This window comes from Candoia aspera, chromosome 7 (assembly GCF_035149785.1).
Source record: "Candoia aspera isolate rCanAsp1 chromosome 7, rCanAsp1.hap2, whole genome shotgun sequence".
Classification (NCBI taxonomy): domain Eukaryota; kingdom Metazoa; phylum Chordata; class Lepidosauria; order Squamata; family Boidae; genus Candoia; species Candoia aspera.
The window spans coordinates 73,911,050-73,934,527 of NC_086159.1; the positions used below are offsets into that span (position 1 = coordinate 73,911,050).

General features: G+C 38.4%; 1 protein-coding gene across 2 annotated transcripts in view; it reads right to left on the minus strand.

The window, feature by feature from the left end:
* The window catches only part of PPFIBP1 (PPFIA binding protein 1), a 128,603-nt gene that overhangs the window by 48,731 nt on the left and 56,394 nt on the right, over positions 1-23,478 (minus strand). For both annotated transcript variants that reach the window (XM_063308118.1, XM_063308117.1), the window contains exons 3-7: positions 13,603-13,700; positions 8,690-8,895; positions 4,581-4,667; positions 2,386-2,499; positions 1,444-1,575 (exon numbers count right to left, since the gene is read on the minus strand). In XM_063308118.1, the coding sequence (XP_063164188.1) occupies positions 1,444-1,575; positions 2,386-2,499; positions 4,581-4,667; positions 8,690-8,895; positions 13,603-13,666 (603 nt within the window). In that variant the 5' untranslated portion in view covers positions 13,667-13,700. The remainder of the gene's footprint in view (positions 1-1,443; positions 1,576-2,385; positions 2,500-4,580; positions 4,668-8,689; positions 8,896-13,602; positions 13,701-23,478) is intronic.

The following is a 23,478-nucleotide window of genomic DNA, read 5'->3' on the forward strand; positions in this document are numbered from 1 at the left end:
CTTCAAGGTGACCAAAGCATTTCTCTTTTATTTTCCCTAGACATGCCAGCAGATCTCTAAGTTTCCTCTCAGTATCAATTTTGGAAAGATAAAACAAAAATGAAGAAATAAACCACGCTTCACTGTGATTTCAGACTATAAAAGTACGCTTGCTATTTCCTACAAGGATCATGAAACTGTGTGATTTTAAAACCTCGGCATGAAAAGCTTTGAAACAAAGGCATTAGCACATAGTTTGCCCATTTTTGGTGGCCACAATCTGACATAATGGAAGGAATTCTGGTTGCCGTTAAAATAATCATCCCAGATGTTCTAGTTCTCACTTGAATGTAGAAACATTTAGTATTGCAGTATGTGTAACCTGTTCTCCTGAGTTGCAATTTTCCCCATCACTATTCCACCCTACTGGGGACTTCCTTTGGGTCAGGGGAACAGATACCCCTCTGCCACCAGATCACCATGTCTGTAATAAGTACTTCAGCTGGAAAGAGACAACACAACACTGCTCTTTCAACACTAGTCAGTTTTATACAAGTTCTTTTGCTCAACACTCCCTCTCTCAAGATGGCATCATTTATGTTGACCACACACCGGAACATACATAAACATGAAGGTGTAAAGATATATAAAATATCCTAACAGTAAAAAAAAGAAGTATCTCAGCATTAAATTCTGTGGAGTTTAAATCTTAGAATCAGGGTCACAGTATGTCTTTCTCTGACTTTGCAAGACTTTGTATAAAATTTAACCACTTTTTTATATTTCTCAGCACCTGGGAAAAAAAATTGTTCCGGAGACCTCATAGTAAGATGAGAAGAGGAGGGCACTTAGAGAATGGAAAGTATCTTGATAAAGAGCCCATGGTTTCATTGCTCCAAAACCACAAGGCAGTGCCTCCCTTCATAAAAATTTTTCCTCTTTTTCACAAAGCGCTTCAGAGGGTAAGACATGGCACCTTACTAATGAGAATGTCCCTCGAGAACATTTCTTTTCAGTGAAAGCATCAGAATTTGAAATGAAGTTGAAAGCCAGATTGGAGGATATTTTTCTTTTTGTTAAGGGTAATAGTTTCCAACAAAGCAATATTCTTCTTTCATTCATTCCAGGTCTTTGTGGTTTAGACATGACCAACATGACTGCAGTCTGTTAGTAACAGATCTCATGTTTTTAAAGCCTGCTTGAGAATGCAAAGTGGGGAATTAGACCAGGATTTGGAAAACCACAATACAGAATTAGTGGATAAAAATAATTCTGTTAGACCCTCAGGTTCTGCAGCCCTGTTCTGCTTCTTGTGGCCTGTGCCAAACCTGAATGACTTTAACTCCTTCCAGATGAGAAAATATTACTCACCCACTTCAGATAGGACCACCTTCAAATACAGATTATGCATAAAGAAATCTAAGGCAGAAAAGTTTCAGCCGTGCTGAATCTGGTTTGACTCACTTCTGCATCTCTGAACCTGTCTTCGTAATCCAGCCTGTCCTTTTCCACTGCAGTCAGCTTGAGCTTGAGGTTGGAGACTTCAGCCATAAGGTCCAACTTTTGGGTTTCAAGGGATGTTCTGCTTAGGAGCTCCTGATAAAAATGAGAAGAGAATGAATGCTTTAAAGGAGAGGGGAGAAAGGTGGGGTGTCTTTGAAAATCCTATCAAATGTAAATTGGCAACAAGGAAAAAGCTATACTCCATCAGCTGAAGAAGTTTCTGAAAACAATCTTTAACCACGGGAATCACGCCGTATTTGGAAAGGAGGAGATTTGGGGGTTTTGGTTATTCTCACCAAATGCAAAATGGTACAGGAAGTCTATGTTTTAAGGTTTAAATGGTTTGGAAATAGCAATTTCAGCACTATTTAATAAAAGTGTTTTTGTTTCATCAATTCTTTGCAGCTATTAAAATAACATAAAACACCATAAATCACTGTCTTTTAAAATGGTCATCCTGTTTACAGAACAAAATAAATATGGCACAAGGCTAAAAGATGACCAGAACTGTATTGCAACCAACAAATAGCATCGTTAATAAATATTTTCAAGACTTTTTTCACCTTTAGAAGACTCTAACATCTGATTTTAAATAGACATTAAGAAATGGCTCAATACATTTTACTAATGGGTAGTGAAGAGGGAGAAAATATCCAATGAGTTTCAAACAGGAAGGACTGAATCAATCCTAAATCTGCCATTCTAGATAGTGAGAAGAGATTGCCAAACCCAGGAAACTCAAGCTCTGAGCAAACAATCAGGAGCAGGAAAGTGTCCCCCTCTCTCAGGTGAGCTTGGCATTTGCATCCCTATGGATAAGTGGGCAAGCATGTGTCACATGGCAAAAAGGGAGATCTGACCAAACAAACCCCCTAGATTTTCCAGACACAGAGTTGATAGTACCTGCTGCAGCATTTCTTCTGTTGCGTTCAGCTTCTCTCTATGTTCCTCCAGGCACAATTCCAAATCCCTGATCTTTTCTCCCTGAGCATCCACTTGGTCGGTAAGAACACTCACCTGTTAAAAAAAAGTAATCAAAACAAATGGTGCTTCTGTATCTCTGAGCATCCCAAACACAGAATGTGCTTTTTCCCCCACAGTCATTGCACACTGATTTAAGGATTTGGGGAAGGTATTAATTGAAACCTAAGACTCTTTACTGTCCATCTCATAATTGGTATCACATGTAAACCTGAACACTTCATTGCTTACTCTAATATATAGTTTCTGAGGTCTCCTTTTTTGTATAGAGTGACTACAATAGACAATTCCCATCCTACAGGAATATAACCAGGGTTATTTATATGAGAGAACAGTAATGGAGCCCACCAGACAATATAGGACTTAAAAAGCTCAGCAGTGGAAGTTCTTCTAATCAACAACTTAGAGAGACAGCTCCCTAAATCTTTCTTTTCTCCAAAGCCCATTTATTCCTACCCTCCACTACCTTTTCCTTAGCCACTTACTGATTCCTTGTTAACCAATAGTTGCTAAGGTTTCTTAGGAACCCTTCTCAGATAGTTTTTCAAAATCTCCTTGAAAGCTAGAACAACAAGAATCAGCAACATTGTCAGAGATACAAATTTCATGAGATGCTGCATACACAAACACACACAATTATTTTATTTAAAATGACCAAACTCTTATGAAGGCTCATGCAAGAACCCAGATCTTGTAAGATCTAAGTTATTCTAGATCTTGTAAGATTCACTTATTTCAACCATTTTAAACTATTTTTAAAAACTTAAATGATAGACACCTACAAGATGCCAAATTGTCAATTCATAAAGTATCGCCGCTATCCCATATATTTATTGACTGTCTCAAATGAAATGAAAGAATGTTTTGCAAAGTTGATGCTGATTCCTCAACAATGCTAGCTCTTCTATATATTTTGTGTGTCTTGGACCCTAAACAAGGAATCCAGAGGAAGACCAGCAGAAGATATCTGCCACTTCCTCATTCTTTTGAAGTAGTGAAGAATTTGTTTTGAAAAAATCACTTCCACTGTAAAAGCATCACACAACCAGAACTTTGTCTGGGAAAGTCCTGTCAATGGAAGCAATTCTTATGCTTAAGATATCCTATTCTGCAATACCTCATCATCAACTCATATCAAAGCTAATAGCCACAAAAGGTAAAAATCCTCTCCACAGGATTCTACTTCAGGAGATGTTGTATGTAACTTCTAAGCCATTATTGTGACTTAAGTCTTCTTTCTGCTATTAAAATATTACTACACACAAGTATTACAAACCAAGTAGCCAACTACGTAAAGCCCGACATGATATGAAATTAAGGTAAAGGTAAAGGTTTCCCTTGACATTAAGTCCAGCCGTGTCCAACTCTAGGGGGTGGTGCTCATCTCCGTTTCAAAGCCGAAGAGCCGGCGTTTGTCCATAGACACGTCCGTGGTCATGTGGCCGGCATGACTACACGGAACGCCGTTACCTGCCCGCCGAAGCGGTACCTATTAATCGACTCACATTTGCATGTTTTCAAACTGCTAGGTTGGCAGGAGCTGGGACTAGCAACGGGGGCTCACCCCATCACGTGGATTCGAACCGCCGACCTTCCGATCGGCAAGCTCAGCAGCTCAGCGGTTTAACCCACAGCGCCACCGCGTACCTCGATATGAAATTAGTGGATACAAAATATGATTCTGAAAGGTTGTTATGGTGCTATCTTATTATCTCTTCTGAGTTTGTCTCTCTGATAGTTAATGTTGCTGTTTAACCATGTTAAAGTTTTCATTCCCTCTTATATTACAATACAAGAAAGCCTCCATTAAAAATACATTTTACAAACCCTTAAAAAGACAAAGAAATAGAAAGCATGGCCAATTGGGGAAGGGAAATTAGGCTTTATTTGCTTTTCCCCCTCCGAGAAATCTCTCACAAGGACAACGGCCTTTTCCTTTTCTTTCAACAATTTGCTTCTCAGTCAATGGACACTGCAGAAAGACAATTTTAAGGAGGGGATATCAACATCATGGTGAAGTCAAGCCATGGGCCAGCACAGTTACATAACTCCATATCAAGAACCAAAGCTTTATTAGCACAGACAGAAAGAATGTGCCAAGTCAAAAAAGCACTTACTTGCAGAACAAGGGATTCCTTGTCGCTTTCCAATCGTGTAAGCCGCTCTTGATACCCATCTCCGTTAGCAGACAAATGTCCATTAATCTGGAAAATGAAATGATAAGACTGCGTTGCTGTCATCTTGTTTTCTCAGTCCAATTAAAAGACCAGGACAAAGTAAAAAGGCAGCTTGGTGCCACAAAGGTTGTTAAGATAAGAATCCAGGATCCTTCCTCCACACCCCATTTATTTATTTTCTGTTTACTCTCTAATATATCACCGTACTCCAAGATGACTTCCAGCAGTTTAGAATACTGAAATTAAAAACTCAATAGAAAGAATACATCAAACTGATTGACCTAGCCCCACAATTCTTACCTATTAAAAGCTGTGCAGAAAAGTTCTATCTTAACCACCGTTCCTGGACAGCAGCAGAGAGTTGGCCTTCTGAATCTACAAGAGCAAGCTTTTTCCAAAAGGATGGACCATGATAGGAAAACGCTGTCTCTTATCCTCACCCACAAACTTCATATCTAGATTTTTCTTCAACTATGTACTAGCTAGATTAACACTGCTACAAGGAAAGCTGCTTTGGTTAGCATAATCCAAATGGTGCACACACATGATGCTTTTCTATGTGAAGTTCATAATCTAAACCAGCCTTCTCTCTGGCCAGGATGATTTAGAATAACAGATGCTGAAGCCCAAGATAGCACAACATATTGGAGAAGACTGCTCTGTTTCTTTTTTTTAATTAAATGTTTTTTTAAATGAATATAAACTACAAAAATTAAAAGATATTTACATACAAGTAAATAAACGTGGGATCTAAAATATCATGGAGATTTTCAACATAATCTTAGTTCTTTATAGAGTTATGAAATGTGTTATCTCAGTTTTTAAAGGAAAAAGTACATTGCTATTAAGCTTTAAACTAAGAATACTTGGTAAACACAGTCCAAACCATTAATTAGCTGTAATGAATTAGATCAACACTAGAAATATGATTTCTTATAAAGTTGCAATGTAGATTCTAAGCATAAAAAAAGGCTAAATTTGGGATATGGCACAAATCTATGTACTGTACTAAGGTACAGTTCAAGAATGGTTTCCATTCAGAATTGAATTCTGCATCAAATTTACTTTTAAAATATGAAAATTATTTTGAACATCGAATCTTAGCCCCATAAACTTGATTTTTCCAAGGATAGAGTCAAACATCCTTTCCAATAAGAATATTTAATACCCTTGCCCCAGTTAAAGTATACAGCTAGTTTAATATACTTTGGCTTAGTAAAATTTAACAAAAATATCTCAGATTGCAAAGGGAATTCACCTTTCAAGATTTGTTTTATTCCTATATGAATCGTTTTCCAAAATTGTTGAGCTTTGCAGCATTGCCACCAAATGTGAAAAAAATTCTCCAACTTGCTCATTACATTTCCAGCACTTTTTAGAAAATGAATCATTCATTTTGGTGATCAAAATGGGAGTAATGTACCAGTTATAAAACCTCCTGGACCAATTTTCCCTAAGTATAACATTTGGTATAAATTTAATACTCTTTTCCATTGAAATTCCCACTGTTACATCTCTATTACTGTGTTCAAATTCTGAATCCATTTAATCATACCATCTTTGAACTGCTCCAACTCTGAGTCCTATTTCAATAACAGTTTACAAATTAAACCCAGTAAGTGTTTAAAGTTGTGTGTTATAAGATTTTCAAATTCTATCAAATCTCTCAATACTCCCCCTAGTTTCTGCAGTTCTTTACATCCTATACCATTTATTGGAAGGTACTGAAGACTAGACTTTTGTGAAGTAAGAGCCTCAAGAGATATAATCTTCATCTGGAGAAGGCTGGTCTAAACTCTGGACTTGGGAAATCATTAAAAAAGGGAAAGGGAGGGAAAAGGAGCTACTTTGCCAGGAAGAAGGATAAACTCAGATGCAATTACTCACAATTTAGTTTCACTTCCGCTGGGGATGAAAACTAAGGGTAAAGTCAAAAGCATCAAGGACAACTGGGTTTGCACCAGGCTCTGAAGGAAGGGAGGAAAGAGGCAGGGCTATAATGCAGAAATAGGAAGCAGTTCCAGGAATAAGAAACAACAAGGAAGAAAGGGAAGGGAGTGTTACATAACAGGAAACTTTCAATTTCCAAGGACTCTAATTTTTCTGTGTATTTATAGCCAACACTAAAGAGTAGGCACACGGCCACCCAATTTTCCAACTCACAGGTCAAGTTCCTTCAGGGCAGGTCTGTCATGATAGAACTATCAAAGAACTTCAGTGTGGTCAACAATTATAAAGACAAAAATAGCCAATGGGCTATTACTTTGATCATTTAATTCCTATCATCAAAGAAGCTACTGATACTAAGTAACATGAATCCAGACAGGGTTATATACAAGCGTTACAAGCCCACTGGCTTGACCTATATTGGATCTGGTAGAGAAATTTTCAGTTTGTCACGCTGAGCCTTATTTATGCCACGTGAATGTTTGCTACCACAGCCACGCGTGTCACTGGGGAGACGTGTCAAAATCTGCAAGATGGAGGCGCTGTGTCAGTACTGAAACTCCTGAAAGTCCTAAATTTAAGAATTCAGATTGCATATAATATTATCTTCCAGTAGATGGCATCTTTGGACAATTGCAAATCGAGCTTCTTATGAAGGACTTGCAGTGCCACAATTAGAAAAGACAAGCTACCACACTTTTTGTTCTCTTTTTCAGTAACATTACGCAGGACTGCCGACAGCTTCTCAGCTAACTACCAATAAGCAAGCTGACTTTTTTTTTTTTCAATTTTAATGAATGGACAATACAAGACTGTAACTGCAAACTGGGCTCAAGTCCATTTTTCCAGTTTCCTTCCAAGAAAGACCTAGATTACATTGCCATTTTAATATTATGAGGGCTTTGCACAATATTAACAGGACATCAGCCTACATGACAGATTACAGAAGGGGCAAAAGTAGTTAAGACAACAGTATCTGAATTGGTCATTCATTCTAAAAGGCTACAGCTAACCAAAGCTGCTTGCAAGTTAGTAAGGAGCAATGCAATCCCAAACCCAGGGTCAAGTTAATGTCAAAAGCCAGTTACACGAGAAACAACATGAGAAGACAACAAAGCTCCAAACTCGTGATGAAAGATGTTAACAGTGCTTAAGAAAAACCTATATGCCAGCTTCTAATTCTTTTTATCTGAAAAAAATAAATGCCCCTGTCCATCTGAAATGTACTGGGCTTCATTTCTTCCTCCTCTTTCTTCGGATATGTGCTTGCTTGTTCTATTCATTTATTTGCATGATTAATATTCTACCCAATTCTGCAAATTCTGAGTTGCTCACATTAAAAAAAAATTACTTAATGCATGAAAGTCACCTCAAAGACTCTGGCAAAATAAGTGTCTTCACTGCCTGCCTGAATCTGAAAAGGTGGAGGGCATCCAGTCTTCATGAGGGGTAATATATTTCAGAGAAGCGGGGCCATCACAGAGAAAGGCTATCTCCAAGTCCCCATCCCTCTAAATATCCTGGGAGGACCAGAAGCATTATTTTTTGGGCTGATGAAACAGGGGCAGGAAGTCTGGGAGAAGTTTGTCCCAAAACTGGACTCATGCCCTATAAACTTAAATAGGAGTTTATAGGTCAAAAGAGCACTTTCAATGGTACTCATAAATCAACCCCATGGATGGAATATAGCAGCATCGAAACATTTCAAATCTGAATTATGTCAAGCTCGGAAATCATTTTGCTCTCATTTTGTAGAATGTGACATTTAAAGTAATACTGCAGGAAGGCAGATTCAAACAACTGGATCAGAACTGGCATTAAAATGTTGTTTGGGGCCAATGCTTCACATCTTCAGATGATGGATATGTATATGCCTTGCTATTGTTCTTTGAAAATAATATTATATATAAAAGGTATATAAAAGATACCACTTTATCACAAATAAAGTAATAGTGAAACACAAAACACTGTAAAAGAGTCAACTGAAATTGCATTTTAACAGCATGGGATTTTGATAAATATGTTAAAGTATGTTAAAAATCCTAAGAACTGCCCATCATTCTTTCCCCTACACTGGAAAACAATCAGTACATTTGTCCTACCATTTGGTTTTGCAGCCATTCAATCAAAATCTCTGCTGTCGAATCGGGAACCTGGCACCGCAATCCTTCTTTTTCATCCATGTCCATTATCTCCAAGAAACCACGCAAGTCTTCCACAAGATGCAGAACACGCAAACTTCCCATAAATGGAGAAGTTGGGGACTGGCAATCAAATAAGCCGTTGGAATATTCCAGTGCTTTGGACCCTAGAGAACAAGTGTGCGAATAAGAACATTAAACCTGCAGGTTTAAACATTTAGTTTTATCTTGAGAAAATAATAAGGATGAGGATGGAGGACAAGAAAATAGGAGCTAGAATGTGAAGACTTGCTGTAAGACCAAAGGATCAGAGCACTAGAAAAGCAGACATATTTAATCTTAACAAGTCAGATGCATGATAGTCTAAGTTATTTATGAATTTTTCAAATTCCGTGGACACAAGGAGACTAGCAGGACACAGACTGAGCTCCATGCTAACCTACTATTTTAATTGGCAATGTCTTTTATTTGTATCATCTTGCTTAATTAAAATGCTTCTAAACACAACACTAGTGTTTTAAGATTAGAATCTTTTGCTCATTTATCCAGGAGTTATTTCACTGAAGTCAATGAGACTCATGACTAAACATGCGTAGGACGATGCTATAAATATTGTGGTATAATCTGCTGCATAAAAACAAACATCTTTAAATGCATTTTTATTACACAGTTGCGTGCAAAAACTTTGCCTCTCTAATCCAACTATCACCTTTTGTTCACTTAAAGATTCACTCATACAAAATGACTGGGCTCACCAAATTTTTGCATGCAATTGTATTATAGCATGTTCTTAACTATTTTAGAATCATTTCTAAAGCTATCATTCAGAGTATTTATTAAAGCTGTCTTTCCAGCCAGTATATCAGCTTTGACAGTCACTGCATGCAGCCAAGGCTGAAGCAGAAAGAACAGAATTTCTGGACCAAGAAGTCCTGGTGACAGGGACGACTGGTCCTACCACGAGGTTGGACTGCTGTAATGCACCTATGTGGATTGCCCTTGAAGATTACTTGGAAGCTGCAGTTCTACAGACACAGTGGCCTGGCTGCTGACAATCAAGACTCACTTTTGCAATATCACCACTATTTTTTGGTTGCTGCATTGATCACTACAAGCCTCCAAGGCAAATTTAATTCCTGGTTATTACTTATAAAGCCCTACACAGGGTTGCAATGGGCTGTCAGTCTGTCTCCTTCAAAAGAATTCTTCACATCCTGTGAGACCCTCAAGAACACACTGATTAGGATCCCAACCTTTTGAGCAGTGAGTGCACCTAAAGTCAGATAAAGTCCTTCTCTATGGTACCCCAATTCTCTGCCCCCAGAGATTCACCTGGCCCACTTGTTGACCTTCTGCAAAGCCATCAAAGCCATTTTATTTAGGCAAACTTTTAAAAGATAGCTGTGCCTTGGGTTGCAATATGGGCACGGAGGGTGCTTATTTTGTCTAGCTTGTGTAGTTGTGTATTATGTTTTTATTGTATATTGTAAACCTCTCTCCCCCTGCAAACCTTGCAATCCCCTCCCCACTTGATGAGCAACCATTTTAATTGCATTGGGTGGTGGGGGTAGAAACATTTGATTCCCGGTGCACATTTTGGGGTTTAACTCTGACTATTATGCATTATTTTAACCCAAATGATGGATTTGGGGAATTGTACGCCGATGATGACTGGAGCAGCCTATAAGCCTGGTAAATAAATAAATAAGGACAACATAGAGACAACTGTAATAGATAAGCAAACAAACAGAATGCTCCCTGGATTGCCTGATAAAAAAGAGACAGATGAATTCTTCATCTCCTATCTGCAGATACCCCAGCAGGCTGCAAAACCAAACACTGACAAGCTAAATCATTAGCTGAGTTATAGCTACAAGGCTGGGCTAGGCTTTCATACATATGATGAACTTAAGAAATTCTCTGCTGGACAAAATCTGGGCCCATTCTGGCTTGGGGGCTAGCCAGAGGCCTCTGCAAAGCTCACCAATAATGCATGAAATGAAAACACCTCCCTCATTTTCCATACTGTAATAACTGCTAATTCAGAGGTACTTTTTCACCGAATATGAAGATCTCATTATAAAAGCTAACAACCATGGAAATGTCATTGAAATTAAAGCTATCTTACTTTTCTTAAAGCCACACAAGTTAAAGAATTCTAACAGTAGTAGTACCGTAAGTGTGACAATGGATTTTATTTTAATCTTTAATTAAGAATTTGGAGGTGGTTGTTAGGTGCTTAATCACCTTTATCAGTCTGGAGGTAACATCCCTTGGAGCAGTGTTTCTCAACCTTGGCCACTTGAAAATGTGTGGACTTCTGGCTGGGGAATTCTGGGAGTTGAAGTCCACACATCTTCAAGCATCCAAGGTTGAGAAACACTGCCTTGAAGTGATAGAAACGCTACTGTAGAAAAAGCAGTGATGTTCCACATCCGTTGGACAAATTATATACAGCCTACGAAGTGAAGAGGGCTTCACTGAGACAGGTAAGAGGGTGAGGGGAAGCATTTTCCACTGCTGGAAGTATTTTGCAAGAGAAAATAAGAAATCTGGAGCAAACTATAACTTTTCTGCACCCACTCAGAAGACCTATCTAGCATAAATAGCCATCTGCACAGCTTCACTTGGCAAGGGATCAAACCAAAATCAATTCCAAGATTGGCCAGAAATCCCCTTCTGTGGTTGTCTCTTTCAGAACTGCAGCAGATAGAGCACAGGCCAAAGCTATTTCTCCTAAACTGCTGAAAAAATTGCCATTTCAGACAGCTGGGGAAAGGAGGGGAAGAATCTAGATACAACAGAACTCCGTTCATAGCATTTACAAACATCTTTCTCTTTGCACAGAAAAGTAGCCCAGCAGCTAAAAGAATCAACACCTAATCTAATCTTTGTCTTCTTTTATTTATTATGTCACTGAAACTTTCTTGACTGTAAATATGTTATTCAGCAACATACTCTTTGGTGTGCTCTCCTGCCAGATAATCTTACTATAATCTCTTGGCTGGGGGTGCAGGTTGTTTTGTTTTTTGTTTTTAATAGTAATTTTATTAAGAATTATAATTACAACAGTAAAAACTAATATAAACTGAAAAATACCTAAAGGAGTAAAAGTAGAAGGTGCAGAAAGGAAAAAAAGGAAAAAGTGAAAATGAAATAGAAACAGAAAAGAAAAAGTAAGAATATAGTAAAGAAAAAGAAAAGAAATATATAAAGAAGTGACTTCCCACCTTCATCACAAGTATAAACAAATTTAGTGACTTATCACCTTCTCTTAAAATACAACAAATGGTCTCTTCTTCCCATACCCCATCCCTTTTCTATAAACAAATCCTTAAAGCCTCGTCATTTCAGTCCTGATGTCAACAAAAGCCCATTAAGGGTTACCAGAGATAACAACATAACTATTTTAGCTTTGATCCAAAAAACCAACTTTATATTCTTTCCTTTCACTTCTAACAACCTTGATCTTTAGTCCCTTCAAATAATGTTGTAGAATTTTATTTCTTTTCTTTTTCTCTTTGTCCCTTCTCACTAAATTCTTCAAAGCTTTAACAAGCCTCTTTTGTAAATCCAATATAGGAAAATTGTCCAGGTCACTCTCTTGGTTTGTTATTTGTATGCCCCTTTTAATTTTTAAGACTTCAGCCAGTTTCTTGTGTGTGTCCAGGGTAACATCTTTTTCCATGTCATTCTTGTAGCCTGTCATTTTTAAATCCACTTTCAACTCAATCTCAGTCTTGTCAGGTAGAACTTGTTCCTCTTGCATAACATCTTTCAGACACAGTCTATCTATAAAAGGTAGACACTATTAAAATTAATTTCTGGATCCATTGTTCAAAAATACCCTTCAATGTTAAAATATTTTGCTTCATTCTGTAACCGTAAGTCGAGCTTAAGTGTTCTTCTCCTTTAACTGTAATCTTTAGTTCCTTCTAGTTCCCTCTAGTGTCCAATTTTTAAAGTCTTATTATTTAAAAAAAAAATCAAAACAAAAGCATTTTCACACAAGAAGAGTTTTTTATAATTAATTCCAAAATCTTATTTCAAATTTATCTGGACCCTTAGTCCATTTTTAACTTTCTAAAATCAAAGTTTTATCACTGTTTTGCTGTTTATTAAAAAAATGTTTTTAAGGTTCTCAAACTTGTAGTTAAAACTTCTTTCGCTAAGGATTGAAGAGAACTCACCTGGTGCTATAAAACTTGTTGATCCAAAGGTTCCTAATAGCTGAAAAGCAGTTAATAAGCAATTTCTGAAAGTGATTAGAAAGTTAGTATGTGAACACAGTGTCCTTTCAAAGGCGCCAACCACGGTTTGAACAAGATGGTTATTCCCTCACCTCCCAGAGCTCTAAACCTGCCAGAGACCGCTGTCTTGCGATCTCCTCGCAAGGAGCAACTGCCTGGAGCACTTGTGGGTGATCTCAACTCCTTTCCTTGTCCAGAGAAGAACTACGAAGAGCCAGTTTATTCGCTGGCTCTTCATTCCACTGTGGTCATCAGCTCCATTTTTCATGGAGCTGTCTTCAGTCCACCATTTCTTCCCCAGAAGTCTCCTATAATCTATTGGCTTGTGACAACTAGATCCAGATTACCATTTTCATCCCTCCCATAGTTTGACATGCACTCACTTTAATCTCATTAGGAAAACCCTCCTAGCCTCTAAGGGGCAATTCAGATTCCCAACAGCTTTGAGAAGCAGACAGTGAAGGTTGAGAGCTTCTAGCAAACTGACGTGTACATCTGAAGACAGTCCTGTTGGTTGGATTTCTTTCCTATCTGAACAGAATTCCCAATACTTGATCAATCCCTAGAGGTTTCTCCTCCAGGGATAAAATGTAGAGATAAAGAAGAACACGGTGGATGTTCTACCTGCAATAATGCCATCCATCTGCTCCAAAGCTGCAGCCAGCATTTCACTTGCATCACCCATCATTGTCCTCCTTCTGCAGGACAGCCACCGTTAATACCTAAAATAATGAGGCAATAAAGAGTTACACAGGATTTGCACATTTCAGAAACCACTATTAAAGTGAAACAATCTGCAAATTCAGTTCAGTGTTCATTGAACATAAGGGTACTGTCTTGGATTAGAGGCAATTCCCACATAGGGCACATTTCCCAGACTTGCTCTGACCTAGCCTGAGCTGTATGGAAACAAAGTACTGGAGTGATGGGTATGTGTGTGTAAAAAGGGGAGAATGCATTCCTGCTGGGGAAGTTCTTTTCCAAAACGTGTACAGAGTCATTGTCTGTCTGGTCTGAAGAACATCTGTTTCCTTCCAGAACTAGCAGATGTAAAAATAATTCACAGAAGACAGAAACACTTAACAAAATTAACAAGCCACATTCTGTGCATCTGTTACAGTGAGTTGTAGCTCACAAAAGCATATGCCTTTTTAAAAACTAGACTCCTTCTAATTTTAAGCTACGTTCTGGAGTTGTATATAGGCAGTTGCAATGGGATTGCTTTGGGGAGTAACAATAGAGTTTAGAATTAGCACTGGGCAACCTCTGTTCACTGAAGTAGGAAACCTTTCAATAGTTTTATTATTGTTTGTTGGGTTTTGTTTTCAGTGTAGCCTACCTCCTGGAAAAAGATAATAGCATTGCCAAAAAAAACCCTGCCTGGATCTGTTCATCAAGTTACTAAGAGTACAGCTCAATTTAAAACTGACCTTACTGTTTTTCCAAGAATTCCTTGGAAAGATGTTGTTCTTTCCTGAAATTTGGGTGACTCAGTTTTAACATGCTCAATCAAGCATAGGATAGGATTTCACATCATATTTGAATTGTGACGTTTTATCACTATGGATATCCCACCAAAGTACAATGTACTGTATATTAATTACAGTTTAGAACTTCAAGAGCAGTTTGAACTTGTAAACAACAAAAACAAAACAGGAAAACCATGGTTTAGAGCTTAAACTTGCATTTCATTTCAAGCTCCTAAATTCACTCCAGTATGTATAATGCAATCATCTTCACAATCAGAGTATGTAACAGCTGTAACTATGATTATCAACTACCACTCCAATCCATAGAAATGAATTTTGTAACCTGTATCAAATGAAAGTTTCCCATCTAGCTTATCACCAACTGAAATTAGTTCATAAAGTATATAAATCATGGTTTCCAGTTCCCAGGAACCAGGAATTAAGTTGTCCTAAGACTATTGTTAACATGGTTGCATTTTGTGGTAGTTGATTTTTCCAAACCCTTATGCTGTATTCAGAGTACTTGCAGTGGTGAGAATACAAATCACAGTAGCCAATGGCAGCCTGCTGAAACTAGGGAATGTTTTCCAAAAGTAGTACCAGATCAGAGAGTCCCCAAGCTGCTTATGTCACCTTTCAGATGGAATAATATTCTACACTGGATGGGTTGCACCTAAATAGATGTCAGGTTGTCTGCTGTGGCCAGGCTCTTGATAGAATTCAACTTCCAGTCTGGCTTGCAGCTGTGGCATCTGGTTAATACAACCCAGATGCTTAGCTCTTTGAGATCAACCAAGGCCAGCTAACTGCTATCATCTAACTGGGCATAAAATTTGCTTGACAAGGACAGGTTGCACCAATGGTTCATCACCCAAGATTCATTTAGGATCTCTAAGGAAAACCACAAAAATGTTCACCCACTCCCTTATTCTGCTCAAGAGACCTTATTCTACCGCTAGTGATCTTTAACAGGATTACAGATGTGGGGAGAAAAAAAGATTGGGGAAAACCAAGTTTTTAACAGACCTTTTTGTATGATTGATAAACAGATAAATAAAAGAAATTTGATTATGTTTGGAAATACACCAAACCAAGAAGGAAACGAACACGCAAAAGGATAGAAGAGTTTATCTTCGGAAAGGCGAACCTTCAAAATATTCAGAAGCTGCTAATATTTCAGAATCAGAAAACAAGGACATTTAATATGGCAAAATATATATTATGCCTGAACCCTGTTTTTCTGAAAATGTTTTGAGGACAAGCTCAGAATAAATAACTTTGTTTTACTCCCACCCCACAGTTTCATTTGTTTTCAGCATTAACTTTTTGCCTATTTTTCTGGGGGGGGAAAAAAAGCAGAACTGAACAAATGGTACGTATCTTAGATTTCCTCAGTTTATTATTCCACTTATAAGGGGAAAAGTAGTTTGAGGGGCATTCCAAGAATAAATTTATAATCATCAAAATAAGCAGAGCTGTTCAACTTTATACACTAAGCATATTTTAATGAATAAATTAAGTTTAACATAATGTATTTCATTAAGTTAAAGAGTGGATTTTTAACTGTAAACTGTGTTATATGCAGTACATGATTTAATCTAACTTACAAACATAAATCCACTCTATTTCCATTTTTTCCCAATGCTTCATTGATGGGGAGACTGTAAAGTCAAAGCTTCTTCTCCAACCAGCGGCATTCCTGAGATTATTTCTTCGCTGCTATTAGCAGCATGAATGCAGCCATCTACTCAGTGGTACCCAGCTGATGGTTAATCAGTTGGACTGGAAGGAAAAGTGTGCAAGACTCCACAATGTTCAGAAAAAGTGAAGTATAATTATCAAGTATGGCATCGGATTTCCATTACCTTCAGTGTTAAACTTCTACTTAGTCATAACACTGACTAGACAACCTTTAACTACTCACCATGTAAGAAGATTGCTTGGATCAACTGAAGAGAGAGAAAACACATTTCACATGAGACCCTGTCTGCTATAGTGGTTCAGGTGTTGAATTAAGGTGGGGAGTCTAGGTTCTAATCCACCTTCAACCAGGGAAACTCAGTCATACATTCTAAGTCAACGTACCTCCCAGTGTTACTGCTATTAGGAAAAACCCAAGGAAGGTGTACTACATATACAACATGGAGCAGCTGCATGAAAGAAGGAATATAAATCTAATACATAAATAAAATCTTAAGCTTCAGTGCAAGATCTTCAGGGCTTTTCACCACTGAGGGCATCCAAAGCACCTGTTTTGGTTTGGCTTTAATTTAAGCACAAATTTCAGTATTTTGAATATAATGGGTTTCCTGCTTTCCTAAAAGTATAATTTCTTCTATTCCATGGGCGCTTGCAGAAAGACAAGAAATATACATGCAAAAGTACCTGCACGCGATAACACATCCTGCTAAACTGAGAAAACATCTTAATATAGAAATGTGAACCAGTGTTAAGTGTATATAATACACACACAATTAAAATAAGTCACTGACAAATAAAAGGGAAAAAAACAACATGTTTTGACATTGTTTGCCTAAAATATTGTTTGGTAATATTCTGTGGTGATAAATGTTAGATTATGTTGATTGCAATTTTAAGGAAAATAAAATCTATTTATTTTCAACTCTACTCAGCCTTTCAAGAACTTTTGGAGGAACAAATGAACATTATTCGCAGATTGCCAGCCACAAAAAAAAACACCCATCACTAGGAGACAGTTGTTACCCTCACATCTTGCTTATGAGCTTCCAGAGATGGATAGTGTGGGAAACAAAATGTGGACTATGTAGCCCTTTGATCTGACCCAGCAAGTTGTTTACACTCTCAAATGAAAGACCTTTATTTCAATGAGATTCTTCAACACGTGACTCAAGTTTCCAAATCTCCAACTGATGACCCAAATTTTAAATTAGTTTGAGTGCTGTACTTTTTTCCATGCCATGACATGCCATATATACTGCTATCATCCATCCCATTTTAGCCTTTGTCCCTCCTACGTAAGACATGTTCAAATTATTCTGTGCATGAATCATTCCATGCACAGAACAGCGGGTTTTGGGTGGTCTATGCCTAAACCAAAATATGTGTTTCCATGTCTTATATACAACAAAACAAGGTTGTTTTGCTCAAGATAAAGGTCAAAATGTGCATGTTCCAGGTAGGAGTGGGTTTACGGATGGGGAAGGAAAAAGCTATGATTGAGGGTTTTCCTTGATGATGCCATGTGAGAACATCAGTGGTTGCTGGTGAGAGAGAGGGAGTGAAGGGGCTGGGGAGACTGGGGCACGGATATGTTATGGTGGGACACTGGCAGTGATGGATTAAGGGAGGGATAGAGGGAAGGCACTGGAAAGATGGAAATAGGCAGGCCAGGATAGAGGCTATGGATAGAAGGGGAGAGAATGGACAGTGGCCTATTCATAAAATCACTCCAGGATCTCTCCCAATTTTGGTTTAGCTTAAAACCTGGAAGAACCAAAACATTCCAAGTTTGGGTTTTACTGAACCACAACTGATCCAAAATACATAGTTTGGCAGAGCTTCTGCAGCAAACTTACTTGTTTTGGGTATGAAGCAAAATGTATTTCCCATTCCAGGCATGTTCCTACCTCTTACCCACTACCACACATGTTGTACTTTGTAGATGCATATTTTAAGCAAGCAGAAACTCTAACCCAGAGCTAATAACAACAGTGTTGTCCAGTCCAAAATCCAAAGGAAGTTCATCTTGGCAGCATCTTGGCATGGCTTGCAGGACTGTTCTAGCAAACAAAAAGAAGTATACCAATGTGGCGGTTAGAACCTGCCATGCTCAAGTTCAACTCTCTTGAACTTCCATTCATTAAGTTCAATGAAGGAGCAACCCACACATTCTCTCCTTTCCACTCAAGTATTTGTAGCCAGTGAACTTTGCCTAATCTGTTACTCAATGCTACAAAATTAAGGCCACTTCCCAATTGCCAGACCTTCCATATCCTTACCCTTCCAAGTCCACCAACAACTGGGCTCTTCTGATTACTGGTGGATCTTTGCAGATAACAGGACACTATGATGAATGACACATTTAACATGACTACAAAGCTAGACCTACCAGCTAACCAACAGTTGCACTTTTGGGCCAATTCCTGAGCAGAAAGCACTTCCAGGGTATCATCACCTAATTGCCAATCCATAACTGACTGTTCTGTCCAGGTTCATGTCTAACTAAGCAGTGTAGAGTATTGGGTTCTTCCTGTTACTAAACGATCGAGCATGCTTGTGATCTAGTATTGTTACTCCATTAATTTGAACTTCTGCCTTTGTGTGTTGTAATTCTTGCAGATTATCTTCAGTTAGTTCTTCTGAAAGTTTCAGTAAAGCAAGAAGCAGAAACATTTACTCCAGCCTCTAGAGTTTTTTGTTTGATCAGTAGAAAAGACACAACACACACCACTGGAAAAACAACAAGAAATTTGTCTGTACAGGCTTGGCAGCAAATCTCAGTTTTCTGATAAAGACTGAGAAGCCGGAATTTCTGTACTTCGATTCCTTCAATACGCCTGCCCAGTTTGGTAGAAATCAGCACATGCTGGGAAAGTAGACGTTGCTTTGAATGAAACTAGCAGAAGTATTACTGGATGTCTGAAACCTACCTCTCTAGATAAGATCTACCACCAAGCCGGCCTTGCTCCACCTGCTGTCTGTAGAGAAGCAGCAGCATATGGAGAGAGGCTTAAATCATCAATATCCAAACAACAATGGCCTACAACCAGCTCCTCAGAGGTTAAAATCCAGGAAAAGTTTCCTTAGGTCGAAGGAAGATGTTGATGAATTTAAAAGTAGACCGGACCTATGGAAAGCTACAAAGAACCAACTTTGGATGGAACCAGCAGAGGAGCTGGCACCTGGGTTAGGCGAAAGTTGGGAAGTATGGAAATAATTGCACAGACTGCGCATGGGCATAACAAGATCCAGAGACAGTCTGAACAAACAGGGCTATCCGGTGGCCTCTGCCCTTTGTGAATGTGGAGACATGCAGACAACACATATGTACACTTGTCCTCTGTGCCCTGATCAATGCACATTTGAAGACCTCATGACAGCGTGACAGAACACAATTAATGTTGCCAATTTCTGGGCAAGATCTGTTTAACTTTTATATATTTTAACTTTTATATCTTACATTTTAAATTCTGTGTTGTACAGTATGCCTTATTTTAATTGTGATGCTTCTGACATGAATAAATAAAATGCCTTCATCGTATCAGCATACATATGGTGGGATGAGGGAGCAGTGTCCACCTTTGTCTTGAAACAATCTTTCAATGTTTACGGACAGAAGAAAGCTGGGAATTTATCACGACTGCAAACTTCCAGCAAGTAACAACCTCATTTGCTAATGGAGGAGGGAGGGATCCTCATCTTATCTCATTACCTTTGTCTGGAAGAGCATTGCAAATACAATTGCTCAAAATAAGTTAACATGATGTCCTTCTAAAATACAAAATTGTTGGCCATGCAAGTGTGGAACAAACAATCAAAATTGACAAAAATATTTCAACAACCCTTTCTTTGTGTTAAAAAGAATCAGGGGGAAAAAAAGTCTTTTGGAAATTTTACACCTACTCTTTAACTTTCTCAGATTAAAACAGAATGGGCAGTTAAGTCATTTAAAATGTATATTCATACATCATAGCACAGTTTTTAAAAAATAATATGCCTTACTTTTTTAGTACTGGAACCAACAGAGAATTGACTCGCTTAGCATTTTATTAAGAGAAACTGTCATGAGTAAGGATGGCGAGCAGGGGGCTCCCACCCAGACTGTCAAGCGCATGCGTAGCACTGAGGAACTGTTCAGCCATTCAAAGAGACACAGATCGGGACCGCCTTAACCTTTGGGGTTTATATGGCTGGGTTTTTCCCACGCTTCCTCAGTTTGTTAGGATTCTTGTTAAGTACTAGTAATAAATATTAGAGACCAAGTCATTGTCTCAGTGTGTTTCCTGGTAGTTAGGACAGAAACCCTGCAATACAGGGACATTTTGGCCAACACTTTCATAAACTACTGTTGGCATTTATAAAACTTTACTCCACAGACTTTGCATATAGCCATAATTTTAGCCTTAAGAAACTTCTACTCTCTTCTTACTGCTACTGTAAGAAAACAATGGACTGAAGAAAAAGAGAAATGAGCCAGTCAAAATCTCACTAAGGTCTTCTTCTTAGCATTTTTCCCGCTTATGGCAGGGTCCACTTGTCGGCATATCCGTCTCCATTTGGCTCAGTCCAAGGCAACTTCAGGGGTGACGTTCATGCATTCCATGTCCTCCTTAATGAGGTCCATCCACTGTTTCTTGGGTCTACCACAGGGCCGCCGGCCACCAGGGTCCAGGCACATGGCTGTTCTCACCACCAAGTCTTCTTTGCCGCATATGATGTGTCCATACCATCTGAGCCTTCCTTCCCGCAGTTTTGCCACGACTGGCATGACTCCCAGTCATCGTTGGACGTCATCGTTCATGGCGTGGTCGAATCACATTAGTCCAAGGCACCATCAGACCACCCACATTTCACATTATTCGCAAATCTCACTAAGGTAGTTAGGATTTATTTTCACTTCATAAGGCAGTAGAGATTCACATCTCCCGCAAGGACCTTTCATAAGTCAACATCCCTAGGAAAATCAACCCCTTATGATTTCTTAATACATGAATCTCCTGGCAAGAAATCTACTACTTTATGCTACACTTTGTTCACATGCATGTGCAAGGGCATGCAAGCAGATCAGTGTAAATGCCAGAGAATAATCACCACAGATCTGAGCTCTGGGCATGTCTTCTCAACTCAACTCTACATTTTTAAACCAATTACATTCGCAAATGCTGGCAAGCTAAGGCAGAACTATCAGGAATCAGGTACTAACCAGATGTACATATTTCAGTGTTACTAAATTTTCCCTCTTACAGTGGGAAAAACCGCCTCAGCATTTTCTTACAGGCAAATTAAATTATATTCTAATTTAAACATTCTACACACAAATATAAACATCTCAACATGATGTCAAAGTTCTCTCCCCTGTAACTGCCTGTGTCCAATCATCCCATGTGCAAAGCAGACGGGAATGTTAACAATAAAAATTTTAATAAAAGCTTAAGGACTGAATTAACGTTATATTGATATTATATGGATCTCATTTTTCCTTACTTTTTTCTTCTCCCCTCATGTTTGGTTTATTTTAATCACTTTAATGTATGTAGCATCTTATTATACAACACAGCTGATTGTTTCTTTATTCATTATATTAACTTACTTAGCTACCTGTCTCACAATTGCAACTCTGGCAGCACACACAGAGTTAAACCAACCCCCTTCCCCCAAAAAGAAAAACAACAATTAGTAATGAAATGATAAGATAAAACCATCTTCAATCATAAGATAGACAAACTCACAGTGATGGGCTCACCTAACTTTTTTTTTATTGTTGTTTAATAAATTTATACTGCCACCCATCTCAAATACATGACTCTGTGCGACTAACAGTTAAAAACAGAATAAAAACAATAACCAAAATTATAAATAACATACAACAGCAACCAAGAACTAACATGCATCCCCCAACTTCCAGGCCCCATGCCCAAGCAAACATCCAGGTCTTCAAGGACTTACAAAATGCTTACAGGGTTGGGGTCCCACAGATCTCAGGAGGTATGGTGTTCCAGACATCAAGTATTGACATTGCTCATTAATAATAATATAATATTTTAATAACATGAGGGGGAAAGCTTTATAGAATAATATATGCCTTGTTGGTAACCTACTTTCCAAAGTTAGGGAAGAAAGATTGGTACGAATGAAAGAGCCCATCAAAGCGGCAACAGTTTAAAAGAGTTGTAATGAACTATAAGCAGCAGCTGCTTTTCAGAGCTGGAAGGATCCATCTGGAACCCACCCGCCCCATTCAAAACTAATAGAATCTGAAGCACCCTCTGGGCATAAAGAGTTACAGCACTGAGAAATAAAAATGATTAGATTTTTACAGATATCTGCTCTAGTCTTAATAGTTTTGCTTTGACTTCAGCTCATTCACTTCATGCAACAGACCTGGGTTTTAAATGCATCAAGAATTATTCGTTTGGGACATAAAATAACAATCCACACAAACTGAAGAAGTGTGAGAAAACCCATACAGATGCTTAACAAGTAGAAACCCATTTCATTAAAAATATGTAAGAATAGTATCTCTCATATAGGTAAAGGTAAAGGTTTCCCTTGACGTAAAGTCCAGTCGTGTCCGACTCTAGGGGGCGGTGCTCATCTCCGTTTCTAAGCCTTGGAGCCGGCGTTGTCCCTAAGGACCCGTCCGTGGTCATGTGGCCGGCATGACTCACGGAACGCCGTTACCTTCCCGCCGAAGCGGTACCAATTAATCTACTCACATTTGCATCTCTCATATACATAGACCTAAATGTGAATGTTCATTCTTATGAGTACAGGACAGAGAGGGAGGGAGGGTTAAAAATCTAACTAGGCTTATGCTATTTTCATCACAAGGAAACAGAAGTAGAAACAGAAAACATGCATGCAGATACATAAATAGAAATACACACACACACAAATACAAATACAGAAGGGTATACTTGGAGCAGGAAATCTTTGACACAATATTTGTCTTCCCATTGAGTGCATCAAGAAGGAATTTGCACAACTCATAAGCTTTCTTCAAATTTCTTTAAAGGATGATTCCAGACATTCACTCCCATGTGGGTTTTTTTCTCAAATCATCCATGAGAATATCTGCCTACACAGTTGAAAACCTTGCTCAGGTCAAAGCTAGACAACAAAAGCCAATTTTCCATCATTAGCTGAGACTCACCTTATCAGCCATTGACGTTTCAGTCACATTTCCTAACCTTGCATATAAAGATTGACTTGGTCTTACATACATTTTGAAAATGTTATTTCTGCCCAGTTTCTATGCAATCTTGTTGCTACGGTTATGTGCTATTTCCCAAAGTTGGCAGAAAAAAACCCTACATTTTCAAAATGTCAG